The 17,642-nt window shown below is 45.2% G+C and overlaps 1 protein-coding gene across 1 annotated transcript in view; it reads left to right on the top strand.

Moving 5' to 3' along the window:
* znf574 (zinc finger protein 574) overlaps window positions 1-17,462 on the top strand; it is a gene marked incomplete at its 3' end in the record, with an annotated part of 44,295 nt that extends 26,833 nt beyond the window's left edge. The window contains exons 7-11 of the mRNA XM_083762082.1: window positions 171-265; window positions 3,418-3,566; window positions 5,460-5,747; window positions 16,355-16,669; window positions 17,130-17,462. Of these exons, the coding sequence (XP_083618208.1) occupies window positions 171-265; window positions 3,418-3,566; window positions 5,460-5,747; window positions 16,355-16,669; window positions 17,130-17,462 (1,180 nt within the window). The remainder of the gene's footprint in view (window positions 1-170; window positions 266-3,417; window positions 3,567-5,459; window positions 5,748-16,354; window positions 16,670-17,129) is intronic.
* Between the last annotated feature and the right edge of the window lie 180 nt (window positions 17,463-17,642).

The following is a 17,642-nucleotide window of genomic DNA, read 5'->3' as shown; positions in this document are numbered from 1 at the left end:
CTCTTCCCCTCTCTCTCTCTCTGTAATTAGCAGGCAACAGTGCAACATCATCCTCTTTTTCTGACGTGTGTGTGTGTGTGTGTGTGTGTGTGTGTGTGTGTGTGTGTGTGTGTGTGTGTGTGTGTGTGTGTGTGTGTGTGTGTGTGTGTGTGTGTGTGTGCGCCCCACAGACTCCTCCACACCACCCATCCGTTCCCGTGCCCAGAGTGCGGCGTGGCCTTCAAGCGCCGGAAGGAGCTGGACCTGCACTCGCTCGGTCACCAAGGTCAGAGTTCAGGGGTCAGACTCAGCACAGCATGTGACCTTTTGTCTCCTCGACGTCCCCAAACGGCCCCAAAAAAGCGTGGCGCGTATCAGTCGGGGCCGTCCCATTTGTCCATATGGAAGATCGGCTATTTTCAAATGGCCGAAATAGGGCAAAAGTGGTTAATGTATGTTTTGTAATCCAAATGTACAGAGTAACTAAAGTTGTCAAATAAATGTATTGGAGTAAAAGTACAATATAGTAGAAGTAAACTTACTGAACATTTGATATTCAGTATTTTAGCTGTGACGTGAGCGCCCACTCCTGAGATACTTCCGGGTCCTACTTTTGTGTCGCTTTTGTGTTCCCATAGAGTTATACTGTGACTAAATCTGAGACGAAAACAACCATGAAAGTCTCATTTTACCGCTTTCCTCGCAACAACAAAGCTGCGCTGCTTTCCCAAATCTGGCTGTGACAGGCCGTCTGCCCCACATGGAATACTATCGCCATTTTATTTTATTGTGTCAACTAAATCCTCATTAATGCAAACTAGATTTAACATACGTCACGTTCCAGCTTTTGATCTGCGTTTCTGTTTAGTGCAGAGGCGTTCGGGTAAGGATTAACGAAGGTAAGAACCAGACGACACAGAAACTAAAGTATGCGTCGCGGAATCCAGATGCCGGGCTTTAAAAGCACTCGCTTAGTTCTTAATGGGAAGCTATTAAATATGATGCTCCCTATCACTTTGGCTTACAGTGAATTGCTATTGATTGATGCAAAGCTTGCAATAAATGGCCTCCTCAGTTGTCCCTGCGGTGGCCTACCTTGTTTATTATGTATACGTCTATGGGTTGTACGTGCCCCCCCCCCCCCCCCCCGTCGAACACATTAGGTCAATGAGGTACCATTGATCCTCTGTCCCATGTGGAATGAATGGACGGACGGACGGACGGAGGAGGAGGAGATAAACAAATTGGGTCAAACACGTTGATGCTTGCTTTTAATCAGGTGGGGCCTCATTAACCTCAAATGGGGAAGGGGAGGGGGGTGGACGGGACAGCATCTCGCGTCAGGGGGTCGGACGAGGTTTGAGGAGGAGGGTGGGTGGGTGGGAGGGGGGCTCCTCCTCCTCCTCCTCCACTGTGGGAAGATGATTGGAGGAGATTGATCCATGAATCAATCCAGGGCCATAGGCTGAGATCATCCTTATTAGAGGTCTAAATGGAAGCTCCCACCAGGGAGCTGGCTGGTTGGAAAGATGCTCTATATATACGACAGGCTATACTCCGGTGGAATTGAATGGTTCTCTAAAGGGATCTAAAATGTTAGGCTTACGTCGACAACAATTGTTGTCCCTATCTACCCTGCACTGTTTGTTTTTTTTAGCTGGTTTGCTGGAATTCTCTTTCTACTAGTACATTTTACACATTTGGATCTGATCTCCAAACTCCACTGGTGCTACTGGTGTTGTGGGAGGCTGCAGCTCAGGAGAATACATTAAAGTATGTTTTGCAGCTCCAGATAGAACATTTATTTATTTATTGGCCAAAAAGGTCTCTTTTGAAATGCTCAGATGATTGGGTATGGATTATTTTCCAGAAGTGTGTGTGCGTGTGTGTGTGTGACTGTGTGTGTGTGCGCGCGAGTTCATAGTCATATAGTTTTAGCCATATCAGTCAACTAAATATCAATTGATTTTACTTAATAATTCTACAGTTGATTTTGGCAACAAAAATGTTTTGTCGGTGCCTTGTCGACACGTTGTGAGCTTGTACATCTGCTATTTTCAACAGCTAAAGTCTAATTGTTAAAAGTGGTATAAGGTGACACAGATGCGTTACAGGTCTTAATGGATTTTTTATCTAACCCCCAAATGGCGTGTTTTGTTGTGACAAGGAGCCAGCAGCGTTTATTTTCACTTTAATAACCCCCATAGTGCTGTGTTGTGACCCCCAGACACTGTAATAACCCCCATAGCTCTGTGTTGTGAACCCCCAGACACTGTAATAACCCCCATAGCTCTGTGTTGTGAACCCCCCAGACACTGTAATAACCCCCATAGCTCTGTGTTGTGAACCCCCAGACACTGTAATAACCCCCATAGCTCTGTGTTGTGAACCCCCAGACACTGTAATAACCCCCATAGCTCTGTGTTGTGAACCCCCAGACACTGTAATAACCCCCATAGCTCTGTGTCGTGACCCCCAGACACTGTAATAACCCCCATAGCTCTGTGTTGTGAACCCCCAGACACTGTAATAACCCCCATAGCTCTGTGTTGTGAACCCCCAGACACTGTAATAACCCCCATAGCTCTGTGTTGTGACTCCCAGACACTGTAATAACCCCCATAGCGCTGTGTTGTGACTCCCAGACACTGTAATAACCCCCATAGCGCTGTGTTGTGACTCCCAGACACTGTAATAACCCCCATAGCGCTGTGTTGTGAACCCCCAGACACTGTAATAACCCCCATAGCTCTGTGTCGTGACCCCCAGACACTGTAATAACCCCCATAGCTCTGTGTTGTGAACCCCCAGACACTGTAATAACCCCCATAGCTCTGTGTTGTGAACCCCCAGACACTGTAATAACCCCCATAGCTCTGTGTTGTGACTCCCAGACACTGTAATAACCCCCATAGCGCTGTGTTGTGACTCCCAGACACTGTAATAACCCCCATAGCTCTGTGTTGTGAACCCCCAGACACTGTAATAACCCCCATAGCGCTGTGTTGTGAACCCCCAGACACTGTAATAACCCCCATAGCTCTGTGTTGTGACCCCCAGACACTGTAATAACCCCCATAGCTCTGTGTTGTGAACCCCCAGACACTGTAATAACCCCCATAGCTCTGTGTTGTGACCCCCAGACACTGTAATAACCCCCATAGCTCTGTGTCGTGAACCCCCAGACACTGTAATAACCCCCATAGCTCTGTGTTGTGACCCCCATACACTGTAATAACCCCCATAGCTCTGTGTCGTGACCCCCAGACACTGTAATAACCCCCATAGCTCTGTGTCGTGACCCCCAGACACTGTAATAACCCCCATAGCTCTGTGTTGTGAACCCCCAGACACTGTAATAACCCCCATAGCTCTGTGTTGTGAACCCCCAGACACTGTAATAACCCCCATAGCGCTGTGTTGTTGTGACCCCCATAGACAAGGAGCCGGCGACGTGCGAACACTGCAGCTCTCAGTTCATCAACCAGTCGGTGTTGGACATCCACCTGCAGCGCTGCCCCACCAACGAGCAGGACAGGAACCTGGGCAGAGGGCGGGGCCAGGGCCGAGGACGCTGCACCGGACAGGTGAGAGTCATTAGTCATTAGTCTAAACTCTAAAGGGATGTTCCTTTTGATTGTCATTGTTCAACCTGAGCATCCCTATTTTGTGCATGTCATTATAGAGGGTATGCGCATGCATAAGGTGAATGGCAGATCGAGTGACAAAGTGAATTTAATGTTGTTTAAAGTCATTTAATGCAATCAAATATGACTTTTCTGTTTGGATGCATGGGCTGTCAAGGCCAGAAATTAGGTTTTTGCCACTCTGTAGGCATTTCCGCATAACTTCCGGGTATGATGATGATCTTTTTATCCTACGATTTTTGTAAACCCTAATCCTGGGTGCTACACTCCCATCTGGGGAGAGCAACGGACTGACCTTATGTTTCCGTCAATGCCTGAAGGGGGGAGTTTCCCCTGTAGGATGTACAGTAGCACATGGAAGGAGAACGTTATTCCAACCAGTGCCTTAACCCCTCCACTAGGCGCCCCGGCTGGTGCGTGTCATTATAGGCGAAAGTAAATAGCATAAATGGCAGTTGCAATGAGCTTGTATGTCGATCGATGGGCTTAATGGGATAGTTCAACCCCTCAAAATGACTTTTTGGGAGGTCTATCGATTACTCACCGCATTTAATGGATGTTTTTGTTTTTGTCGTATTCCTAAGGCAATTATTTGATAACCAGCTATAACTCCCTATGGCAACACAAACGAGACTCTTTGTGTCTCCATAGGGAACCACCGCTGGATCAAAAACGCAATCTGGGAAAATAATCAGAGATAATTGGATAAAAAAAAAAAAAAACAATTGGCTCTGCTAGAGGGTAGTAGAGGCAGAAGGAAAGCTGTCTCTTCACGTCCGGTCAGTTTCTGTTTACTCGATCGCCTAGCAACTGAAGGTCATTCCGACGGTATAGCGACGAGTGTGATCAATCAATAAAAAAAGCAAGAAGACACTTTTGGCGCTCAACTCAACTCAGCACGTTATGAACAATGTGCTGTATAACGAGGTTAGAAAAAGGAAAACAAGACAGGCAAAAAACTAAGAAAAACAGATCATAGTATGATCATATCTGCATGATGCATGACAAATTTATGAAGAAAATGTGAAAATAAAAAAGGGGCTAAAAACGTTATACAAATTATACAATCGAGCCGTGTCGAAGGCCACGGTGAAGAAATGGGTCTCCAATATGGACCACCATTTTGGCCCGACCTCGAAATTAAAAAAAATATATTCTAAATCCTCCAGTTTTCTGAAAGAAATATTTTCACGATTTTTCAAAAATAGCAGACCTACAAGCTCGTAGCGCGCCACTCGGTGGCGCGCTATGAGCTTGTAGATCTGCTATTTTCCAATAGCTAAATTATAACATAATGTTTAAAACACCAAAAGGGGTCCCAACCCAAAATGGGTTAAAGGCCTCTAATGAGGGTCAAAGACGTACTTGGCAGTAAATTATTTAAGTGTTTAGCACAGGTGACTTGTTGTATTTATGCATAGGTACTTTAAGGTGTATTATGGATGTTGCATTTGCTGGGTCAAAATGTATAACATTGACGATGTGGTATTGAAGTGTAATTTTTTATTTCTGCCTCTTGGCCAGTTCCCACTTGTAAAAGAGACGCAGTCTCAATGTGATTTTACTTAACCCATTCTGAACGGGGACCCATTTTGGTGTTAGCATCATGTCATGCTTTAGCTATTGAAAAATAGCAGATCTACAAGCTCATAGCGTGCCACCGAGTGGCGCGCTACGAGCTTGTAAGTCTGCTATTTTTGAAAAATCGAAGAGCGACTGGCATTTTTTGAATCTGATCTCAGGTCAGAATGGAAAACTGTCAGGATGTTAGAAGACATTTTTAGAATCTGATCTCAGGTCAGAAAATAAAAAAATAAACCCCTCTCCCCCCAGGTGGAGTGTGACCTGTGCGGCCACCGCTGCATGACCCAGGAGGGCCTGGACCTCCACCGCCTCTCCCACACGGGCCAGACGCCCCTCAAGTGCCCCGTGGCGCCGTGCCGGCGCCGCTTCGCCTCCGCCGAGGCCCTGGAGGAGCACATGCTGGCCCACCTGCAGGGCAACGTGGCGCGCTCCAAGGGCCGCCCGCGCTTCAGCTGCGACATCTGCCTGAAGGAGTTCGCCTACACCTCCACCTTCAACGTGCACATGAGGACGCATACGGACGAGAGGCCCTTCGAGGTGAGCCGGGAGAAGTGTTCTTTACACAAACAATTCAATTTCAATTCAAAGGAGCTTTATTGGCATGAGAAAACATACGTTTACGTAGCCAAAGCAGAAAGAACAATACAGCAATACAATCAAAACAAAAATGATACATTTGAAAGTCAGAATCTTCAATAGATCAATTTCTATGCACCGAGATCACTCAATGCAGGTATAGTGCAGGAATATACACAATGATTAGTCTTTAGGGTGGTTGTGTTGCATTCGCAGACGAGTGCTACACCTGCTGACCAATCGAAATGCAGCCCAAACTGCGTTTTGATCTATAAACAGCGACGTACCGTACCCAGGGGAGCACACTGCACCCTCGCCTCTTCTGCACGTTATTAACACTCTTTTCGCCCAAGACGGAGACCTCCGTCCTATTTAATAATTACGCCCCGTGGACCACAAATGACACAACACAATAGCACATGTCCAGAAGTAACTTCCAAAATATGTCAGATATTTCATAAAAGCACATTTTCAGCCGTGAGGTTTTACACAGTTTGCTTGAATCCTCTGTAATCTTTACAAAAACAGAAGACGACCTTGAATTTTGTCTCGAGTGCACTTTGGCTTTTTTCCTTTGCGTGCAGAGATGCCAACAACCTTTTTGCCAATAAAGCTTTTCCAAAACGCCGCTCCCTGGCAACCTTCAGCACCCGTGTCCTCCACAACGCCCCCAGACTGAGACAGACGTTAAGACTAGGCATTATATTTGTCCGTCTGTACATTTTGTTCAGACACTTTCTTTAGCTTTTGATTACTTGACTGTCGGCAGTCAAACGATAAATCGTGAATGATCGTTAATAAATACGGCATTGGGTTGTCCACTCCTGACGAGCATGGATCGATATTTCTGGGTCATTGCTGAAAAAAAGGTGCGACCCTATGCTAATAAATGATTGGTTGGGTTTGAGTGGTGGAAATGCGTGTGTGTGTGTGTGTGAGAGAGACTGTGTGCGTGAAAACAGTGGTGGAAAAAGTACTCGAATACTGCAATTTTGATACTAATAATACTCTGTTACAAGTAAAAGTCCGGAATTCAAAATGAAATTGAGTAAAAGTACAAAGGTATTGGCATCAAAATGTACCTAAAATACCAAAAGTGAAAGTACTCGTTATGCAGAATGTCTCATTTCAAGTTTTCAACCTTTTGAAAATATCAGATCTACAAGCTAACAATGCGTCGCATCGCAAGCTTGTAGATCGGCTTATTTTCAAAAAATGTCTGGAGTAGTTACTGTAGGTTTTGTATTAATAATTAAAACCTGCCAAAGTAACTAGTAACTAAAGTTTTCAAATGAATAAAGTAAATGTACTGGGTTACTTTCCACCACTGCGTATACAAAGCAAAATGCATGGAGCTGTGCATGCGTTGGAGCTACTGCTAAACGCATGTTTACTCGGCAGAGTGAATATCTGCTGCTCCTATAAATCACCCGCGCCCTCCCAACTACTCACACAGCCACGACCCTTTTCCATTTTCATGCACCACTCCTCCCAAGACTCACCCCCCCTCCCCAACACAACCTGGTCCTAACGCACCAGTTTATCAAATTGAAATCCACAACAATCAACTCCCACCGCAGACAGACCAGACACACCCACCCACTAGCCACTTCTTTGGTTCTTGGCCTGTGTGTGTGTGTGTGTGTGTGTGTGTGTGTGTGTGTGTGTGTGTGTGTGTGTGTGTGTGTGTGTGTGTGTGTGTGTGTGTGTGTGTCACCGCCCCCCACCCCACACACACACCCTCCTCTCTGTGTACCTGTGATTAATGACAGGCTGAGTTAGGGCCTGTCAGCTTTCCTCTGTGGGTGTTACTATTCTGGGACTCTCTCTCTCATGTCCATCTTTGCCCCTCTCCTCTCTCCTCTCTCTCTCTCTCTCTCTCTCTCTGCTGCACTGGTGACTGGGCACAGGACATCAACCAGAGCGACCCCCCCCCCCCCTCCCCCGGCGTCACGGGGGACCTGTCTTAAATTGATTTAATGTATATGGATTTAGCTTAAGGCTTGTCCATCAGGCCGTGCCACAGAGTGAGTTTCAAGGGGCTTTGGTTGGAACTCTAGGCGCGCAGGTATAGCTGCTGCTGCTGCTGCTGCTGCTAGGAATGTTAATTCATTCTGACCTGAGATCAGATTCATACGAGGTTTCCACTGGACACACACTGGTCTGATTAACCCATTCTGACCTGAGATCAGATTAAAAAAATGTCAGTCGATTTTTCAAAAATAGCAGACCTACAAGCTCGTAGCGCACCACTCGGTGGCGCGCTATGAGCCTGTAGATCTGCTATTTTTCAATAGCTAAAGCATAACATGATGCCAACACCAAAATGGGTTGCCGTTCAAAATGGGCTAATTCAAGTCAAAGGCACTGTAGCAGCCGGACCAGACACCCCCACTGAGGATGTCTGTATTTGCTGAGTACACCAATGAATGACAGAGGAGTTTTGAGATGGGATATTAGCCCATTGAGATCTATGAATGAATGACAGAGGAGTTTTGAGATGGGATATTAGCCCATTGAGATCTATGAATGAATGACAGAGGAGTTTTGAGATGGGATATTAGCCCATTGAGATCTATGAATGAAAGACAGAGGAGTTCTGAGATGGGATATTAGCCCATTGAGATCTATGAATGAAAGACAGAGGAGTTCTGAGATGGGATATTAGCCCATTGAGATCTGAATGAATGAATGACAGAGGAGTTTTGAGATGGGATATTAGCCCATTGAGATCTGAATGAATGAATGACAGAGGAGTTTTGAGATGGGATATTAGCCCATTGAGATCTGAATGAATGAATGACAGAGGAGTTTTGAGATGGGATATTAGCCCATTGAGATCTGAATGAATGAATGACAGAGGAGTTTTGAGATGGGATATTAGCCCATTGAGATCTGAATGAATGAATGACAGAGGAGTTTTGAGATGGGATATTAGCCCATTGAGATCTATGAATGAATGACAGAGGAGTTTTGAGATGGGATATTAGCCCATTGAGATCTATGAATGAAAGACAGAGGAGTTCTGAGATGGGATATTAGCCCATTGAGATCTCGGGACCTAATACATCAGGGTTTGTAATTCATCAGTGGTTCTCATGGTCATCAAGCAGTCCCGAAATTATATAGCAGCCCCCCCTATATCTGAAGATAGATATGTTGATAAGATATGTTGTTCCACGGACCCTCCAGAAGCAGATATTTGAGTTTAAAGACATTCGCTGCGAAATAATACACATTCAAAGATGTACACCCAATTTCACGATTTTTCAAAAAGAAATAGCAGATCTACAAGCCCATAGCGCGGCACTCGGTGCCACGCTACGAGCTTGTAGATCTGCTATTTTTCAACAGCGAAAGCTTTTAAAAAATAGGCGAGACGGACGCGTTCCAGGTCTCAAGGGATTAGAAACAGATAGTAGTAGCAACACAGACGCTGACACAGTCGCTGGGTCCGTTCCACCGTGCCAAGTGAGACGGAATGTGTTGACTAAACGCATATTATCATCACCGTGCTGCACTGTTTGGTGTCGCAGCCTAGTGAGCGCCTCCACTCTGGCACCAAACTTAAACTTACACATTGGTTCTTCCACATTGGTTTTGATTGCAAAATAAAAATGTCCAGACTGCTGGAGTAATAATAATAAAAAGTAATACAAAGAAAATGTAAGGTTACCAGTCGCAGCCAAAATAGAACTGCATTTGTGCAGCTGGTGGCAATTACAGTCAACACTTCCCAGACTTGTTCATGTCAAGGACCCCCAAATTGACACTAATTATCCCACGGACCCCCATTTGAAGAGATATGCCATGCAGGGATGCCCATAATAGAAGATTCTTACGGCTCTAGCAGTGATTCTCAACCCGTTTCATTTCAAGGACCCCCAGTTTGACATGAATTAGGCTACGGACCCCCATTTAATGGCATTTCTGTCTCTGAGACACCAATTTATATTGTAAAATCAATGTTGATTTTACTCTGAGAGTGTACAAATGTACACTCTCAGAGTTACAGAACCATAAGTGTCCATTTGGTTCCAAACTACCAAGTAGCTGGGGACCCCATGGAACTCCCTCAAGGACCCCTGGGTCGACCCCAGACTCCAGTTTGGGAACCACTGAACTAAAAGACAGTGAAGTCATTTTATTGCCTTTTTTTATTGAATTAATTAATCAAAACTGTTCAATTTATTACAGCGAACTGAGCCAAGGGTCTCAACCATATAGGACACTGTGTGCACACACTGTATAATGAATCATTCCGAGAATGTCGTCCGTATTTTACTAAATATACGTTTTCTGCCAGAACATTGATGTTGTGCACCTGCACCATGTCACCACTCCTTTAAAAGGAACCTACATTCTGTCACACAAATATGAAATAAACTATATTTGAACTGCAGTCTTGGTGTGTGCGACCCACTACCCTTTATTTTGATATGTTTTGAACGGGTGGCGCACCTATAGTCAGAGCGCGGTGGTCATATGAAGATTGATTTACTGCCAGAACTTTCAAATTAACATGAAACTAGTCCCCAAAACGACTCCAAGCCTCAGGAATTAATTATTGGGTGAGTGTACACGCAGTGCTACAAGTTTAAATGCAGACGAGGTCAGTCTGCTAACCGTGCGTGGATAGAAACAATCTATGGCTGTGTATTTGGAACAAATGAAATGTATATTAGATCACAGACATTCTAGGGATATTAAATTATATTTAATTAATTATATCAAAAAGTTAATGTCAAGCCCTGATCATCATGTATTTTATTGTCAGGATTAGTTCTTGCAGTACAATATGATGAAAATATAGGAGAGAGGGTCGGGTCTGGGAATTGAACACAGGACTCGCTGTCGGGCATCAGAGCCTATGTTACCACTCAGCTGTTCATGTCCCTGAATTGTCCTAATTTGTTAGTTTTTTTTTAGCAAAATCAATCGCATTGACTGCCAAAACTCACATTTTAGTGCATGTATAGACCATACATTTTCTGATTATAATCATATTAACAGTGTGCTCTGAAAGGCAGTTGAATGTTAATTTTTGCTGAAATGTCTTGTACTGTTCACGGCACGCCTTAAAAAGTATGAAATGCAAAACAAAAAAGATATATATTTAGTACACATTCCTGAATTATTTAGTACACATTCCTGAATTCAGTAGCCTAAGTGGCTTTGTGTATTGTGGCTGTGTACTGGGACAACATTTGTGCCTTTTCAGCATTGGGTGCACACACTCGCAGACACAATCCAGCACGTACAAAGTTAGCCTTTACTTTACTTTACTTAAGTACTGTACTTTAGAATTTTGAGGTACTCTTACTTTACTGGAGTATTTCCAATACCACTCACACCTGTGTCCATCACCATGTAGCCCACTGGCTCTCAAAGGACCCCACTGTCTACTGTATGTATTTGGCCGCGGAGTCGGACCCCCATCTGACATATTTTGTAGGACCAACGGAATAGAATATTGATATTTAAAAAAAGATTCAACGTTTTCCAAAACAATTCAACATTTTTCAATAATAGCAGATGTACAACCTTTCGCAGCCCACACAGACGAGCACACACACTACAGTTTCACTGGACCGCACGTGCGCACTTGCGTTGACGCCCTTCACACGTCCAAAATAAACGCACGCCTCTCGTTCACTTTGAGAACCAATGATGTAGCTGCTCATCTCTCTTATTTTATTTCTTTTTTTTTTTTGTGCTTTCAGTCTCTCTCTCCCATCCTTTGTTTGCCCATAATAACTTGTTTCCCTGCTCCTCCGTCGCCCCTGGCCAAACGTGCTGCCTCTGCAGAAAGAAACATAAAGGGAGGTCTCACAAAATATTATTTCCCCAACTACCCTAACCGTTTTCACACCGTACAGAAAGCAGCAGAGGAAAAGGTTTTGACGGGAACATAATTCCCCATTTTCATATCAGCCCTTCCCTCTCTTTTTCCCCTGATCCTTTTCTTCTCCATCCTTCTTATGGTCATTTTCTGCACATTGTTCATGTAATTGTGCTTAATAGTGTTTAAAATGCCCTCAACGTTTTGTGTACCGGCATATTGTTCGGACATGCATTGTGTTTTACGCCTTGCCTTTCATACCAAACGATAAAGTCACAATGTAGTTAATGGACCAGAGATCACCAGACCGGTGGTTGTGCATGTTCTAGCCCATTGACTACAAATCAATTCTTTACAGTGCTGCTGAACCATTTTCCAAAGGGTTTTTTTCCTATTTTCGAGGAAGCCATTGGGTTCTGTTAATTCCAGTACAGTATGAAAAGAAGAGACTTGAAACTTGCTTTAGATGGGTTTTAAGGACTGGAGCAGTGCCGTTGGCCACTGGCGTACTTGGAACGATGCGCGTTGTTGGAAATGCATGCAACACCCAGTTATTAATGTACGTGTCCCTTTTTATGAGACTTGGCACATTTATAGACAAGATAGAAGATGCTAAAGCTCAGGTTAAATGGGAGATCTACAATCTCACAATGCGTTGCAGTACTGGGACCCGTTGTGAGCTTGTAGATCAGTGGTTTTCAACCTTTTTTCAGTTCGAGGTCCATTCGTTATTCGACCTTTGAGCCACGGACCACCATTTGATGAGATTTAGCCTCTCAGACCCAAAGCTTTGAATACATCCATGCTGTACAGATGTCATTGTGTGTAGACGTCTTGTAAATTAAGCAATGCAGATGTTTAAATGTTACAAAAATGTACCTCTTGAGAGCTTAAAATCGCCCCACACACCTCAATGTTTTTCCCCTTCTTATTGTTTTTTAACTCAAGTTTTCCCAGGTGATAAACTCATCTTGAAATGCTCTGGCAAGGTTCAAGGTTGTGCTTTATTGTTCCATCTTGTGAACAGGTACATAAGAGTCAAACTCATTTTTGTTTGGCTTCCTTCAGACAATGCAGCGGCAAATATATAATATAACGTCGAACAGCAAACACACAGCAAACAAAATGATAGAATATAGAGTGCAAAAAAGAGCAGTCAAAGAGTAGGAACAAAAGAGTATCATACATGTGCATATTTTCCTTGTAACAACTTCACAGTAGGTTATGTTCCATAAATATAAAACAAAAAATAGTTTAGAGGTGCAATTGGAGCTTAAGTAGCGCGGGGAGAGGGCAAAGGCATCACCATCAATAAGTAACGGGAGGTTTGAAAACAATCCTTTCTCCAGGGAATATTTTCTGGCAGAGATGTACATTCATGCAATCTGGGCTTCCAGCTGCATTAAACAAAGTAATGATGAAGTAACTTGGAACTAAAGGTGACCTATAGGACTGATTTATACTTAGTTGCTTTCCAGTGTCGGGTGCCAAGAAAAGTGATTCTCAACCAGTGGTCCTTGTGGGGCTTCCAGGTGGTCCCCAGCTAACAGTGGAAAGTTGGTAACCGAATGGAGATCTTTTAACTCTTGAGAGAAATGCACCCCGTACGGCTCAATTTGGACGCGCCACTGTTCTTGGCACCTGACACTGGCAAGCAACTAAAGTATAAATCAGTCCTATAGGTCACCTTTATTCCCGTGTCCAAGTTACTTCATCATTACTTTGTTTAATGCAGCTGGAAGCCCTTGATTGAATGTACATCTCTGCCAGAAAATGTTCCCTGGAGAGAAAGGATTGTTTTCAAAACCTCCCATTACTTATTGATGGTGATGTAAAAGCCAGAGAAGCGGAGACATTTCAAGGTGGGTTTAATCACCTGGAAAAAGTTGACTTAAAAAGTAATAATAACAAAAAGAAATCGTGTGAAGTGAGGGGCGCTCTTATCATTGTACATCAATCATCATGACGTAAAATAGACACTATGCCTGTTTGCTCAGACACTATGACGTAAAATTCTTTGTCTTTAACCCTGTAATACCCAGATATATTTCTACTTGCAAAACTACTACTTTGTACTACTAGGACTAGGAAACAATATGTAAAAATAAATAAAGAAATGATGCACATTTATAATAATTATATAATATAATAAATTAATAATTTACATTTGGGGGATATCTTTCTCAATAATGAATAAAACATGTTCAAAAACATATATTACAATTATTTTACTTACTTTTATTAGGGTTAAAGGTCAAAAGTCATAGGTTAAAAATTGTTAGAAATTGCACAAAGTCCAGAATCTTTTATTTGTGTGAATTTCAGCCTCTTTGGGGGGTATTTATATGCAAATATCATGACCAATGGACATCACTGACATCACATGACCAATGAACATCACTGTTGACGTTTAGGTGAAAAAAAGAACAGAAAGAAATAATAATAATTAAGTAATTAATTAAAATAAAAATGTTACTGAAAAGCAACGCTGGGTCTTACAGGGTTAAGACGAAGTTTGTGGACGGTAACCAAAAGCTGGATGTAGGAGGGGCTAGCCGCCACCTCTCAAAAATCACACTCGTGTCAAGTGAGGAGCGCTCTTATCACCATACATCACATTCTGTGCTCAGCCAATCAAATCGTCATGTTCGTGGTACACACGAACACACAAAGCTGGGCATTAGGAGGGGCCAGCGCCCCTCACATCACAAGTAGAAAGTACTGTTCCTGAAGAAACACTGTGGGCTCGAGTAGCTCTCTACTCTGATGTTGATTGACCCATATGGTGTCACAGCCCCCACTCCCTCTGTCTTCCTATTGGTTGGTTCTTCATGATGCCCAGTAGGAAAACGTACATGACGTCACAGCCCAGTAGCCAATGAAAACGTTGTTGTTGTCCGTCCCCTCCCTCTCTACATTCCTATTGGTAGACCTACTAGACCCACATGACGTCACAGCCCAGAGGGCAAAATGGCCCCAGCATTAAAACGTCCGGGGAATAAAGATGTACGCTAAACGACAGTGAACTCGCTACTCGAGCTCACAATAAATAAAATTGGTTTGCTCTAATGTAAAGTATACATTATTTAGTGAGCTATAGAAGTCAGTGCGGCTATTATGGTTATTGGCCCTTTAACCGCTAAACCTGCCATGTTTATTTCCCGCTATTCATCGTGTGACAAAGTCTATTGGGCTTAAAGGGCTTAACAGAATGCCACAAATTGCTTTCTTTTCTTATTCCCCATTATGACACTTTGTCTCACACTTTGGAACGTTTTTTCGCCCCTCTCTCTCTCTCTTTCCCCATGCAGTGCTCCGTGTTCATCAAGCGCTTAACGTTTTCGCCCCCCCCCCCCCCCCCCCCCCCCCCCTCTCTCTCTCTCTCTCCTCTCCCCCATCCAGTGCTCCGTGTTCAGCAAGGGCTTAACGTTTTCGCCCCCCCCCCTCTCTCTCTCTCTCTCTCTCTCTCTCTCTCTCTCTCTCTCCTCTCCCCCATCCAGTGCTCCGTGTTCATCAAGCGCTTAACGTTTTGGACCCCCCCCCCCTCTCTCTCTCTCTCTCCTCTCCCCCATCCAGTGCTCCGTGTTCATCAAGCGCTTAACGTTTTCGCCCCCCCCCCCTCTCTCTCTCTCTCTCCTCTCCCCCATCCAGTGCTCCGTGTTCATCAAGCGCTTAACGTTTTCGCCCCCCCCCCTCTCTCTCTCTCTCTCCTCTCCCCCATCCAGTGCTCCGTGTTCATCAAGCGCTTAACGTTTTCGCCCCCCCCCCCTCTCTCTCTCTCTCTCCTCTCCCCCATCCAGTGCTCCGTGTTCATCAAGCGCTTAACCGTCTTCCTGCCATTGCCGAAGCCCTTCGGCAATCAAAGCCTCAATTTGATAATACACCTTGCTGCCATTGCCGTAGCCCTTCGGCAATTATACTTTTATAGTGCATATGATCGATCGAGCCATAATGCTACTCACGTTAGCCGGTTAGCTAGCAATGTTGTTAGCACTGCACTGGATCGTTCAGATTAGATCGCGGTCGCCATAAGAATCCATTCTATCCGTTTCTTTCAATCGCCTGTATCTCCTATTCCTTGTCCCAGATGGCATTTTTGGTCAAACCAGCGTTTCTTTGACGGCACAGAGCCGACGTTGTGCAGTGCTATATGTACCGGCATTGATTCGATTATGTAAACAAAGGTTGTCTTGGCAACGTAAAGCTGGCAGGGATAAGCTCACTTCCGGTTGAGGCAAAATGTGGCTTTTCAAAATAAGAGCTCAAATTAAAAAAATGCTGGCATGAATTAGGTCCTAATTTCTCAATAAATGGCAGCAGTAAAAGGGTTAACGTTTTCGCCCCCCCCCCCCTCTCTCTCTCTCTCTCTCTCCTCTCCCCCATCCAGTGCTCCGTGTTCATCAAGCGCTTAACGTTTTCGCCCCCCTCTCTCTCTCCTCTCCCCCATCCAGTGCTCCGTGTTCAGCAAGGGCTTAACGTTTTCGCCCCTCTCTCTCACAGTGTGCTGTGCTGATTGCAGGGTGGATACAGGTGCTCACTAATTGAGAATACAGCAGTGATGGGCTAATGTCAATTTGCCCTCTGCCAGCCAACAGTTCTTAATTGAGGAGGTCAGCATGACCTCAGCTCAGTACTTGAGTATATTTGAACTGGCCTTTTTCACACTCTCTCTCTCTCTCTCCCTCTCTCTCCCTCTCTCTCTCTCCTCTCCTCTCCCCCCATGCAGTGCTCCGTGTGCTCCAAGCGCTTCCGCCAGCTGCCCCACCTGCAGGACCACGAGCGCATCCACAGCGGCGTGCGGCCCTTCTCCTGCTGGGTCTGCGGCAAGAGCTTCAGCGTGGCGGCGCGGCTCACGGAGCACGCGCGCACGCACAGCGGCGAGAAGCCCTACCCGTGCGTGCACTGCGCCGCCGCCTTCCGCTCGCGCTCCAACCTCGACAAGCACCTGCGGCTGCACGGCGACGTGCCGCTGCTGGCCCGCGACGAGGCCCGGGAGGCGGCCCAGGCGGCCCAGGTGCAGAGGGTGCTGGAGGGGGCCAAGGTAAGAGAGACTTTACTATATAGCCCCGTTCTGACCTGAGATCAGATTCTAAAAATGTGCAAAAAAGTGTGTGTAATCATATTCCATCATATTCACATGCTTTTGGAGAGAAATGAGACAGACTCCATGCAGTCACTTTCAGTAGTAGAGGCCTGCAGAGGGGAGCTGTATGTGTCTGTGACACAGGTGATGGTCGTTATTGATGCTCATTAATACATCAAGGAAGGCAATTATGTTTGCAACGTAGTTAAATAAAGAATTGTGAAAAAAGCTTGGGGGGGAAGATAAAAAAGATCTTTTGGTCATTTGTCTGGAAAATAATTGTTGAAAATATCGTGAAAAATCGTATCGTGAGTAGAGTGTATCGTCACATGCCTAGAACCGATACATCGGTGCATCACTATCTTTATTTACTTGCATAACCGTGACGTGACAATAAAGCCGCCTGTGCTTTGCGAAGGTGCTGACGTCCCTGGCCGCCACGTCGGTGGGCGGAGAGATGGAGGTGGGCGGCGCCACCATGCAGACCATCTACGTGCTCCAGACGACGGGGGGCGAGGGCGGCACGGAGACGGTGATGATCCCGTCGGACCAGCTGGGCATGCTGGAGGGCACCAACCAGGTGGTCATCCTGCCCTCGCACATGCTCTCGGGCGAGGCAGGCCAGACCATCACCATGCACGCGCCGTGCATCACGGTGGGCGGCCAGGAGATCACCATGGTGCAGCAGAGCGCCGAGGGGGACGTCGAGCACCACGGCGCCATCGAGTTCATCATGGAGGAGACCGTGTAGAGGAGCACGGCCAGACCGTAACCCGTTCTGACCTGAGATCAGATTCACATACGAGGTTTCCACTGGACAACACACTGGTCTGATTAACCCATTCTGACCTGAGATCAGATTCTAAAAAAATGTCGTTCTTCGATTTTTCAAAAATAGCAGACCTACAAGCTCGCAGCGCGCCACTAGGTG

Source organism: Protomyctophum parallelum (genome assembly GCF_964188405.1).
Source record: "Protomyctophum parallelum genome assembly, chromosome: 3".
Lineage (NCBI taxonomy): Eukaryota > Metazoa > Chordata > Actinopteri > Myctophiformes > Myctophidae > Protomyctophum > Protomyctophum parallelum.
Note: the sequence above shows the minus strand (reverse complement) of the source record. Positions and strands in the feature narration are given on the sequence as shown.